The sequence below is a fragment of the Halichoerus grypus genome, chromosome 8 (assembly GCF_964656455.1).
Source record: "Halichoerus grypus chromosome 8, mHalGry1.hap1.1, whole genome shotgun sequence".
Classification (NCBI taxonomy): domain Eukaryota; kingdom Metazoa; phylum Chordata; class Mammalia; order Carnivora; family Phocidae; genus Halichoerus; species Halichoerus grypus.
The window spans coordinates 149,504,995-149,517,160 of record NC_135719.1 but is presented as its reverse complement, the minus strand read 5'-3'; the positions used below and the strand labels follow the sequence as shown (position 1 = coordinate 149,517,160).

Genomic DNA, 12,166 nt, shown 5'->3' with positions numbered 1-12,166 from the left:
AAATAGCAATAATGAATCACGGGTACAATTATAATATATGCTGGGTATAATTATAATTGGTATAAGTATTGCTATAATTTATAAAAATATATATTCTCAAATTCACAATCTACTTTAAATATCAAGCTGCATTATTTCCTGCTGAAGCAAAAGTAAGTCTGGCAGTAAACTGAAAAGTTCCCCAGTAAAGCAGTTGTCAACACTGAAGCTCTGTTTTCTTGCCTTTCTACTACAGCTTTTGAAATTTAAAAATAAAGAAATATACATACATTTCTAGTCTTAATATTTTGAATATGTATAATCAAGAAGGGTTTTAGATTTCATTTACCCCACCCTGTTTGAGTTTACCAGATTCATTACAGTGATCTGGATGCAGACACTGTATTGTAAATAACAGGACCCTTGTAACTACTATTGTTAACAGCCTGAACTGCTAGCTTGCTACAAGTCAGGCTGGAAAGAAGAGGTATGAAGAAAAGATGAACAGAATTGTTCAATGAAAAAGGTTCCCAAAATGACTTGTGCCTACCTGATGGGACAGGGGAAGGAAATAAGTCCAAAAACTGGGTACAGGCATTCCCAGGAAAAGAGATGGAGAGGAGCAGGAACCACGGGCAGTGTCTAAGACTTAGACCACTGAGGGAGGGGTCATTTTTAAAACAGGTGACCTTGTGGGAGACAAGAGAAATTAAGAACTTAAGAGGGAACCAAAGGAAGTCTGGAGCCATTCTCACTTGGGCTGTGTACTTTGGGACCTTCCTCTTCACCCCAGGCCTATCAAGCCAGAACTGGGGAGGCTCGGTGTGTTCTGAAGGAAACATGGTTGTTTTTTCTTTGTTTTGTTTTCTGTTTTTTAACTCCACAGATGATACTATTACACAGCAAGGGTTGAAAATGACTGGTTTAAGGAGTCTGAAGCAAAAGTGACCCAAGTGGTAGTAGCAGTAAAAGTAACTACATTGTAGACCACATGAAAAGCGTGAACTGGTTCTCTCTCTGCCTTCAAATTATACAGTTTCCTGACTTGTCCCACAACGAACATTCTCTGGGATGCCAAAAAGGCCCCCACTGTTACAGAGCTCTGAGCATTAGCAGTGGCTCCAAAACAAACACCAGCTTTAAGAAGAAAACAGGCTGAGGGGGCGTAAGTAGATTTCCCCCAAAAAACCCTTATAAAAGGAATCTATAGTCAACAATGCTTTAATAATCCTTCAGCAACCTACTGTGTATTTTGCATATACTGCAACTTAATGTCTATTCTTTTCTTAATTTGACTAAGTTTCTATTTTTATTTTTTTTTAAGATTTTATTTATTTGACACAGAGAGAGAGCACAAACAGGCGGAGCAGCAGGCAGAGGGAGAGGGAGAAGCAGGCTCCCGTTGAGCAGAGAGCCCCACGTGGGGCTCGATCCCAAGACCCTGGGATCATGACCTGAGCCGAAGGCAGCCGCTCAACCAACTGAGCCACCCAGGCGCCCCTTGACTATATTTTTTTAAAACAGAGGATTTCCCTTTCTCTCTTACTAAAAGTCTGGATTGAAGAATAGTGCTTGAATCTTAACTCAAAAAATGCTTTGCTACTAGGTCAGCAGGATCAACTAAAGGATGGAGTCTCCACTGAAGGGCCTTGTCAGATATTTTAATTGGATGAAGACATCCTTATCCAGTTCACGCAGCACCAAACTAGAAGGGATAGCTAATACAGAAGACTCACTATTCAAAATACCTCAACAGACTGGAATTGTGGCAGAAAACCAATTAAATGATCTTCAGCAGGAGTTGAATTCAGGTAAGAAAAAAAATCAGTTGCAGGTATCGAATAAATTAGGTCTGTGTCAAGGGCATTCCTGCGGCTGGCCCAAAAAGCTGAGTATTGACTCTGGAGAAGGAACCAAGAAAACTCAAAATAGCTGGTTATGTTTGCAGTGGTAGATTTAACCTCTCTAGCTCCATATGGCAGAATAGAGAACAATGTTGTAGACGTTTCTAGAAGACAGATGCCAGTGCAAACTAAAGGGAAAAAATCTATTAACTATAGCTATCCAACACTGGAACAAGATGCCATAAGGAAGAAGTGCGCCTCTGTCCCTAGATGTGTTTAAAACTGGCTAACTAACCAGCTGTCATAAATACATATTCTAAACAATTATTTCATGACATGTTATAAATTTCTTGCTTTTAATTAAGTGACTCCAGTTAAAAAAAAAACCGAATTATTGTTTAAATTGATTGTGGCAGAGTATGGTGACAATTAAGTTTCTGCCACCAAAAAGACTATTTCTAACATAACAAAATCTTAGAACAACCCAGGGGAAGGTCAGGGAATCACTGAAAAGTTTACTGCACATACGGGCGCCTGGATGGCTCAGTCGTTAAGCGTCTGCCTTCGGCTCAGGTCATGATCCCAGCGTCCTGGGATAGAGCCCTGCATCGGGCTCCCTGCTCAGCTCCCTGCCTGCTTCTCTCTCTCCCACTCCCCCTGCTTGTGTTCCCTCTCTCCTTGTCTCTCTCTGTCAAATAAATAAACAAAATCTTTAAAAAAAAAAAAAAGTTTACTGCACATAGATGACTGTTCCTTAAAAGCACTGGGTACCAAGGGCTCCCACAGGGCCCAATGGGAGCTCTGGTGCGTCTTCCTTCATGCACTACTCTGCACTTGCACAGCTCTCCCCAGCCTGTTGCTGCGCTGCCCCTTGGCTGTGCACGCAGTCCCCCTACCAACACTTAATGAGTGCCCCCATGCCAACACCACAATGAGACTACAAAGGTCTTTCCATCTTTATTACTCGGTAAAAAATATTTAGTGTAATTATAATAATAGTTATTATATTATATATATATAAAATAATAACTATTATATATATAATAATATGTAACTATATTATTTTATGTTATTATTATTACACATATTATTATTATTATTGTAAGTAGGCTCCATGCCCAGTGTGGAGCTCAACGTGGGGCTTGAACTCACAACCCTGAAATCAAGACCTGAGCTGAGATCAAGAGTCGGAGGCTTAACTAACTGAGCTACTTAGGCACCCTGGTAAAAAATATTTAGATCCTTCAACGCCTAGGTGAAATTTTACTGTATAGCACATGGGTTCGCCCAGAGTCCACTGCACTTATCTGACTCACTGGAGACATCACAGAGCTTGGTTCAGGAGGACATGGATGTTTCTTAAATGAATTAGTAAGAGACCACCCCTATTTTTCATTTGAAATATTCCTTCAAATATTATCTCTTCAGCCTATGTTTTATTTATTTTTTATTTTTTATTTTTTTAAATATTTTATTTATTTGACAGAGAGAGACACAGAGAGAGAGGGAACACAAGCAGAGGGGGTGGAAGAGGGAGAAGCAGGCTTCCTGCTGAGCAGGGAGCCCGACGCGGGGCTCGATCCCAGGACTCTGGGATCATGACCTGAGCCGAAGGCAGACGCTTAACGACTGAGCCACCCAGGCGCCCCCAGCCTATGTTTTAAAATGAAGGTTCTACTATTATTTAGGTACGGTGAGCCAAGACATCAGGACTGGCACTGAAAAGATAATTGTTATTAACAGTTCACAAGAGAAGGGGGCACACAATGCCACATGGGGAAGCACCAGGGTCAGTCAGGAGGCACAAGGAGCAAAGGGAAAGCATGGGAAAGAATCTTTATCTTGGTTTTCACAGGAAAGGCAAGATCAAGCAGGGTAACAGGCTGAGGATTGGCTTGTCTGAACCATTTCAGTAGGCTCTGGGGTATAAATACAGTCTCTAGTTGTCTGCCACCTGGCCCTGGGTTGATTAGGGCAGAGGAATATTGCCTCCTGGAGTTTAAGAGCCAGATAAAGGAGGTGGTTCTGAGTATGAGCTCTGGATTAATTTGTTTGCATATAAACAGTACACTCACAGGGGAGTAGTCTGCTATTTCTAGGAATTAGCTGCCCTGGGAGGGGCAGTCTCTCCCAGGTCAGCATAGTCTCAGGTGCTAGAACATCAAGAAAACAGAAAATAACAAAATATAGTTAATACACTTTGCTTTATTTTCTTCACAGCATTGACATGACATTATATATTTGTTTGCTGCTGCTCTCCTACTAGGATGTCAATTCCATTAAAGCAGGAACTTAACTTGGTTCAATGTTGTCTCCACACTGCTTAGAACAGTGTCTGGCATACAGTAGGTATTTAATAAGTGTTTGTTGAATGAATGAGTGAATAAAAAAAAAGCTGCATAAAAACATGGCTTATGCAATGTTTAGAGGGAGAGGTGGAGTACAAGGCCTACTTCTCTTAAGTACTAGAAATATTCCTCCCAACTTTAAACTACTAACTTCTTTATAGGGACTACAAAGGAAAATCTTGGGTTAGTTCCAGTCCAAGTTCTCATAATCCTAAATTGGGAAAATTTAACTAATTACAGTAAGGTGGCACAGTGGAGTGGAAAGAACTGTATTTTGGAGTCAGAGCAGGATTTACATGTTCACCCCACCACTTACTAGCTGGAAAGCTGAACTATATCTACTTTCCAATGAGGTGAGTCAGTCACCTCATTGGAAAACCAACAGAACATGAAGATGAAAACATACCCATCAGACTAGCTAATGTGAAAAAGTTCAACACTTCTATGTGTAAGAACATGGGAAGCAAAGGCTCTAGTATCTAATGACAAGGAATCCCCAGGTAACGAACATTCAGTCGTAATCCCAGGGCACTGCTTACCAAAGTGCTCCATTATCTGAACTGTGGCAAACACATTTTCATTTTAAGTTCACTAATGCTTGACTCAATGCCTGCCATGGAAGGCGTGCCCAAGTACCCATCACTTATAAATTAAAAGACTTTGGGCAGGTTTTTTAATCGCCCTGGCCTTTCTTTCCTGAATAATAGAACTTAGCTCACGAAGTTGTAAAGAGTGAATGAATGCTATGGACTGAACTGTGTTCCCCCAAGATTCCTATGTTGAAACCCTAACCCACCATGCGATGGTATTTGGAGATGGAGCATTCAGAAGTTAAGTAGGTTTAGATGGGGTCTTAGGGTAGGTCCTTCTAAGTGGAGACATCAGAGAAGGTGTGACAGCAGCCCCCTGCAAGCCAGAGGGAGCACTCTCACCAGAACCCGACCAGGCTGGCACCCTGATTTTGGGCTTCCCAGCCTCTAGAACTGTGTGAAATAAAGGTCTATTGTTTATGTGTCACCCAACCTATGGTATTTTGTTGTAGCAGCTTGAGCAAGCTAATACAATGAGTTCATACAGGTAATACACTCAGAAAAATGCTCAGCATTAAATGCTCAAATATTTGCCATTACCGGAAATAGTGCACTGCAATTAAGTCCTTGTACAAAAGAGACTGAGCCAGAACCTAACACTCAGTTCTTAAGCTTTACTTATTTCCTGTAAGGGGAAAGTTTTAAACAAACAAGCAACACCCTTTACCCCTCAAAACCAAGCAAACAAAAACCTAATATTTAGCAGGACACACAATAACAAGCATTCATTCAGTCCTTACCCTGTGTCAGGTACTAGTCTCTGTTCTTCTAAGGGCTTTTAAATATTAACTTATTTACATAGTAACTTCTTTCTAGGTAAGTCTCCCCAGGCAAGGGAAACAAAATAAAAAATAAACTATACACCAAAATAAAAAGCTTCTGCATAGCAAAGGAAACAATCAACAGAACTAAAAGACAACCTATAGAATGGGAGAAGGTATCTGTAAATGACATATCCAATAAAGGGTTAGTATCTAAAATATTTAATAAGAACTGATACAATTCAACACCCAAAAAACGAATAATCCAATTAAAAAATGGGCAGAAGACATGAACAGACATTTTTCCAAAGAAGACATACAGATGGCCAAGAGACACATGAAAGAAACTCATCCTGACTTATCATCAGGGAAATGCAATTAAAACAACAATGTGGTATTAACCCACACCTGTCAGAAGGGCTAAAATCAGTAACACAAGGTCAATCAACAACAGGTGTTGGTGAGGACGTGGAGAAAGGGGAACCCTTTTGCACCGTTGGTGGGAATGAAAACTATTGTGGAATGTAATGTAACCAATGTAACCATTGTGGAAAATACTATGGAAGTTCCTCAAAAAGTTAAAAATAGAACTACCCTATGATCCAGCAATCATGCTACTGGGTATTCACCCAAAGAATACAAAAATAATTCAAAGGGATACACTCACCCCTATGTTTTTATCAGTGTTATCTACAATAGACAAATTATGGAATATGGAAACAGCCCACGTGTCCATCAACTGACAAATGGATAAAGATGTGGTGTGTGTCTCTCTCTCTCTCTCTCTCTCACACACACACACACACACACACACACACACACACACACACACGGAATATTACTCAGTCACAAAAAAGAATGAAATCTTTCCATTTGCAACAACGTGGATGGACCTAGAGTATAATGCTAAGTGAAATAAGTCAATCAGATAGAAACAAATATATGATTTCAGTCATGTGTGGAATTTAAGAAACAAAATAAACAAGAAAAGGGGAAAAGAGAGGGAGGCAAACCAAGAAACAGACTCTTAACTATAGACAACAAAATGATGGTTACTAGAAGGGAGGTAGAAGGATGGATAGATCTGGTAAGTTTTGGGGATGAAGGACTGGAGTGCACTTACTGTGATGAGTACTGGGTGTTGTATGGAAGTGTTGAAATCACTCTATTGTACACCTAAAACTAATATTACACTGTATGTTAAAACTAACTGGAACTTAAAAAAAAATTTTTTTTAAAGAAAATAAAAAAATAAATGTTAACTCATTTAATTCTTTCTACAGCCCTATGACCTACTATTATTATTCCCATTTTATAAGTGGGGAAACTAAGACCCTGGGGAGGTTAAATGACTTGTCACACAGCTAGGCTGGATTAAACCTGGATTTGAATCCATGCAGCCTGGCTTCACAGTGTTCCTAACCATCACTCTATACACTTTCTTTATGTTAACATTCTACTCCAAGACTGAAAAAGAACAATAATAACTTTAGATGGGTTACATTGAGTATACTGGAATGTCTTTTAATAGAGACTAGCATTTTTGAATAGGTAAACATTTTTTTTTTTTAAAGATTTTATTTATTTATTTGAGAGAGAGAATGAGACAGAGAGAGAACATGAGAGGGGGGAGGATCAGAGGGAGAAGCAGACTCCCTGCTGAGCAGGGAGTCCGATGCGGGACTCGATCCCGAGACTCTTGGATCATGACCTGAGCCGAAGGCAGTCGCTTAACCAACTGAGCCACCCAGGCGCCCCTAGGTAAACATATTTTTAAAAATGAGCCATTACTTGCTTCTTAACGACAAACTAAAACAAGACCCAGCAAAATTACTCACATATAACCAAACCAAAGTTAAAAATGACTTTGTAAAACCAAAAAGAAGACTCACATATTTCTTATACCTGCTGCTTTCAAAACCATTATAGGTACACAACATTAAAAAGGCTGACCTTGGGCGCCTGGGTGGCTCAGTTGGTTAAGCGACTGCCTTCGGCTCAGGTCATGATCCTGGAGTCCCGGGATCGAGTCCCACATCGGGCTCCCTGCTCAGCAGGGAGTCTGCTTCTCCCTCTGCCCTCTTCCCTCTCGTGCTCTCCGTCTCTCATTCTCTCTCTCTCAAATAAATAAATAAAATCTTTAAAAAAAAAAAAAAAAAGGCTGACCTTAAGAAAAAAGAAAAAAAAAGGCTGATCTAAAACATTTATAAACAGAAAACATCTCAGGAATAGTAGTTCGAAGTTGAGAAGTACAAGAACAATGCAGAAAAATATCTCTTACTAGAATCTAACATTTATTAATGCAATGACTGGAAAAATAAAAAGGAAAAATGAAGAAACTTGTCTGTGAAAGTAACATTAGTTTGCAAATGTGCACAATTCAGTGTGCAAGCCTGAATAATTTGAACATGTTGAAATGGATACTATTTTAACACCTGTGTTAAAACACTCCTTAAATGAGCCAGTCCACATTTTTTGATAGTGGCAGTACAAAAAGATTACATTTTGTTGCTGGCAGAATGTTCCTTAAAGTGAATGCTACCTTCTAAGGTGCTGCATTAGTTTCAGGTATATAATAGAATGATTCAACAATTCTATACATTACTCGGGGCTCATCATGATAAGCACTGAGAAATGTATAAGCTTCAAGGCTTAAAATCACAATATAAAGAGAGCTGTTCCTAATGCAGATGTGATACAACTGTGCATGGCGCTGAGGAAGAAAAAAGTAGGAAGTACTATTCCAAGGGAAAAGACACCATATTGGGGCGCCTGGGTGGCTCAGTCGTTAAGCGTCTGCCTTCGGCTCAGGTCATGATCCCAGGTCCTGGGATCAAGCCCCACATCGGGCTCCCTGCTCAGTGGGAAGCCTGCTTCTCCCTCTCCCACTTCCCTTGTGTTCCTGCTTTCGCTATCTCTCTGTCAAATAAATAAATAAAATCTTTAAAAAAGAAAAGAAAAGACACCATGTAAATTCCACCCTGTGGCAACTTTTCCATGGAAAAGGAATTCAGTGAAAAACAATTGTACAGGAATATACAGAGAATGCTTCTAATTTATAAGAAAAGAATATGAACTAATACACATGATTTAAAATAATGCCCTATATTTTAATAAATGGTGCTGGGAAAACTAGACAGCTACATGCAAAAGATGAAAGTGGACAGTATGGAGGTTCCTCAAAAAAAAAAAAAAAAAAGAGATGAAACTGGACCACTTTCTTACACAACACACAAAAATAGACTCAAAAGTGATTAAAGGCCTAAATATGAGACCTGAAACTATACAACTCCTAGAAGAAAACATAGGCAATAATTTCAATCAACCATAGAAACATTCTTCTAGATCTGTCTCTCAGGCAAAGGAAACAAAAGCAAAATTAAACTACTGAGATTATACCAAAATAAAATGCCTTTACACAGCAAAGGGAGCCATCAACAAGACAACCTACCAAATGAGAAAAAATATCTGCAAATGATATATCCAAAAAGGAGTCAATATCCAAAATATATAAAGAACTTATAAAACCCAACACCAAAAACTAAAAATAATCCAATAAAAATGGGCAGAGGATCTGAATAGACATTTTTCCCAGGAAGACATAGAGATGGCCAACAGACACATGAAAAAGATGCTCAGCATCGCTCAGCATCAGGGAAATGCAAATCAAAACCACAATGTGATATCACCTAACACCTGTCAGAATGGCTGGAATCAAAAGGACACAAAAAACAAAAGTTGGAGAGGACATGGAGAAAAAGGAACCCTAATGCACTGCTGGTGGGAATGAAAGCTGGTGCAGCCACTATGGAAAACAGCATGGAGGTTCTTCAAAAAATTAAAAATAGAATTATCATAAGATCCAGTAATTCCATCACTGGGTATTTACCCAAAGAAAATGAAAACACTAATTTGAAAAGATATATGCACCCATATGTTTCTTGGAACATTATTTACAATAGCCAAGATGTGGAAGTAACCCAAGTATCCATTCACAGATGAATGAGTAAAGAAGATGTGTACACACACACACACACACACACACACACACACAGGAATATTACTCAGCCATAAAAAAGAACAAGATCTTGTCATTTGCAACAACATGGATGGACCTAGAAAGTATAATACTAAGTGAAGTCAGAGAAAGACAAATACCACATGATTTCACTCATATGTAGAATTTAAGAAACAAATGAACAAAGAAAAAAGAGACAAACAACACTTAAAAAAAAAAAGATTTTATTTATTCATTTTTAGAGAGAGAGCAAGGGGAGAGGCAGAGGGCAGAGAGAGGGACAAATAGACTCTGCACAGTGTGTGGAGCCCACCCGACAGGGAGCTCAATCCCACAACCTGAGATCATGACCTGAGCCAAAACCAAGAGTTGAACACTTAACCAACTGAGCCACCCAGGTGTCCCAAAGTAACAGACTCTGTAAATACAGAGAACAGACTGGTGGTTGCCAGAGAGGAGGTGCGTGGGGGATGGATGAATAAAACAAAGGGGATTAAGAGTATACTTATCGTGATGAGCACTGAATAATGCATAGAACTGCTGAATCATTATATTGTACACCTGAAATATAACACTATATGTAAATTATACTTCAATAGAAAAATAAAAAATAAAATGCCCTATAAGCTTAAAATACTACACTTATCAAGTTATTTAACTTGGACAGATCTGGCTTCTTAAAGTCTTACCTATTATTATCATGTGCCCAAATTAATGCTGATATAAATATGCATATTCACATTATCAGGCTAACCAGACAACCTATCATGTACTAAACTGATAATGATGTTTACAAACAGTAATTTGTAATAATAATAAAGAACAGCAGCAATAGAACACTCTTATCCAAAATAATGAAAAAAAAAGCAAGGAAGGAGGGAAAAATTACAACCAACTAAAGACAAAACCATGATAAAATTCTCCCTAGAAAACTGCTAGAATTCCAGTTATCCGCAAGGATGCCTGAATAGTGGAAGACTTGTAACATCATTAGGATACTGAACTAGAACCCTCAGTAAACTTCTTTATATGCTAATTTTAGTTCTGAATACCAAATTTTAGTAACCCCAACTTACTTATTAATGCCAAGTCCTTAGATATATGAAGAAATAAAAGTTTAAAGTAATGGATACAGTTTTATCCTCAGAAGAAAGGACTGGAATTTTTGGGTCCATTCCAGGCCACCTTGAGTGCCATTAAGACTCACTCTGGCCTGCAGAACCACTTGTTAAGTACCATTTTTAGTGCAAGATAAAGTACCTTCCTCCCCACCTCTCTCTCTCTCTCTCTCACACACACACACACACACACGGACAGGACTTCAAAATTATGATGATATAAATGGAAAATAACCATTAAGAAAACATCAGGAATTTATATAGGGCAATACGCTTATAATATCTTACATGTGAAATGCTTTGAAGTTTACAAAGCTCTTTTAAGTGCATTATTTTATTAATACATCCATCCTGAGAAGATGAAATTATCTCTATTTTAAAGACCAGAAACCTGGGGTCAAGAAAGTTAACTGGAAAAAAAAAGAAAGTTAAGTAATTGGCTCAAGGTCAAGTTAGACATTTGATTACGTGGCAGACCCAGGATTTTAATTCAGATTTCCTGTTCCTAGTTCCTAGTCTCTAAAACCCCAACTACTATAGGCCAAATCTAGAAATCAAATGATGCAAAAGGCTTTGCAAGACTAAAAAGAACTAGAAGCATTTTATTATGAAGATCATTAATCATTCACGAATGCACCAGTGAAATACCTATGCCAAGGCCCTAACCTGAGCAATTAAATCTCTCTGGGCCAGTCATCAAGACATTGCAAAGAGGTCCAGGTGATTCTAACATGCAACAAGGTGGAGGACTTCTGATCTCCGTTAGATGATACAACTCGCAACAGTGCATTACAACCATGTTTTCAACTATCATTTGTATTTTTATATTTTCCTTTCATATGTATTAATCATCAGTCCTTAATTAGCCATCGTGACAGAGTTTAATAAAGCCAAAGTGCTGACTTTAAAGACCTCAGTACTAGCTATGAGAAAGGTATATGACTCTGCATCAGAGTAATTACACAAAAGTATGTTCTGTCTTATGTTTAAAAACTGTTCTAGTCAATAGTTAGAATATTCAATTAAAATGTACAGCCTTCCATTTGTGCTATTAAGAACGTTTAAAAATCATTATCTTCATCTGAAGGAAAAAAATCCAACAACTTTTCATATAATACTACACCTAAGTTGCATTCATTGAGAAATAGGAAGCTTATTGTACTAAACATAATATATACAAATAGCAGTTGAGGTATTGGTGGGACCAATTAGATGGCAATTACCACTGAAAATCATTTTAAAAAATACTGGATACCGAACCAATCTTACCTTTTGTAGACTTGTTGGATTCAACTGAGTTTTGTCAATTATTTTTATTGCAACCTAGAAAAAAATAAATTAATAAATATTTATAGATTTTATAAATTTGGTAACTACAGACTAACTGGTAATAGTTTTGTAAATGCCCAGACATGTGGGACATGAGAGAAACAGAGAGAGATTGATTATATAATGAAAACACTTCTAAAAACGTAGGACAATGAAGATCTATTCCCTATTTAGCAATA

General features: G+C 38.3%; 1 protein-coding gene across 17 annotated transcripts in view; it reads right to left on the bottom strand.

Moving 5' to 3' along the window:
• The window catches only part of MARK3 (microtubule affinity regulating kinase 3), a 116,849-nt gene that overhangs the window by 56,875 nt on the left and 47,808 nt on the right, over positions 1 to 12,166 (bottom strand). For 13 of the 17 annotated variants that reach the window (XM_078054256.1, XM_078054258.1, XM_078054259.1 and 10 more), the window contains one exon: positions 11,928 to 11,981. The exons of the other annotated variants lie outside the window; for them this stretch is intronic. In XM_078054256.1, coding sequence (XP_077910382.1) covers positions 11,928 to 11,981 — 54 coding nt within the window. The remainder of the gene's footprint in view (positions 1 to 11,927; positions 11,982 to 12,166) is intronic. 17 annotated transcript variants of the gene reach the window in all.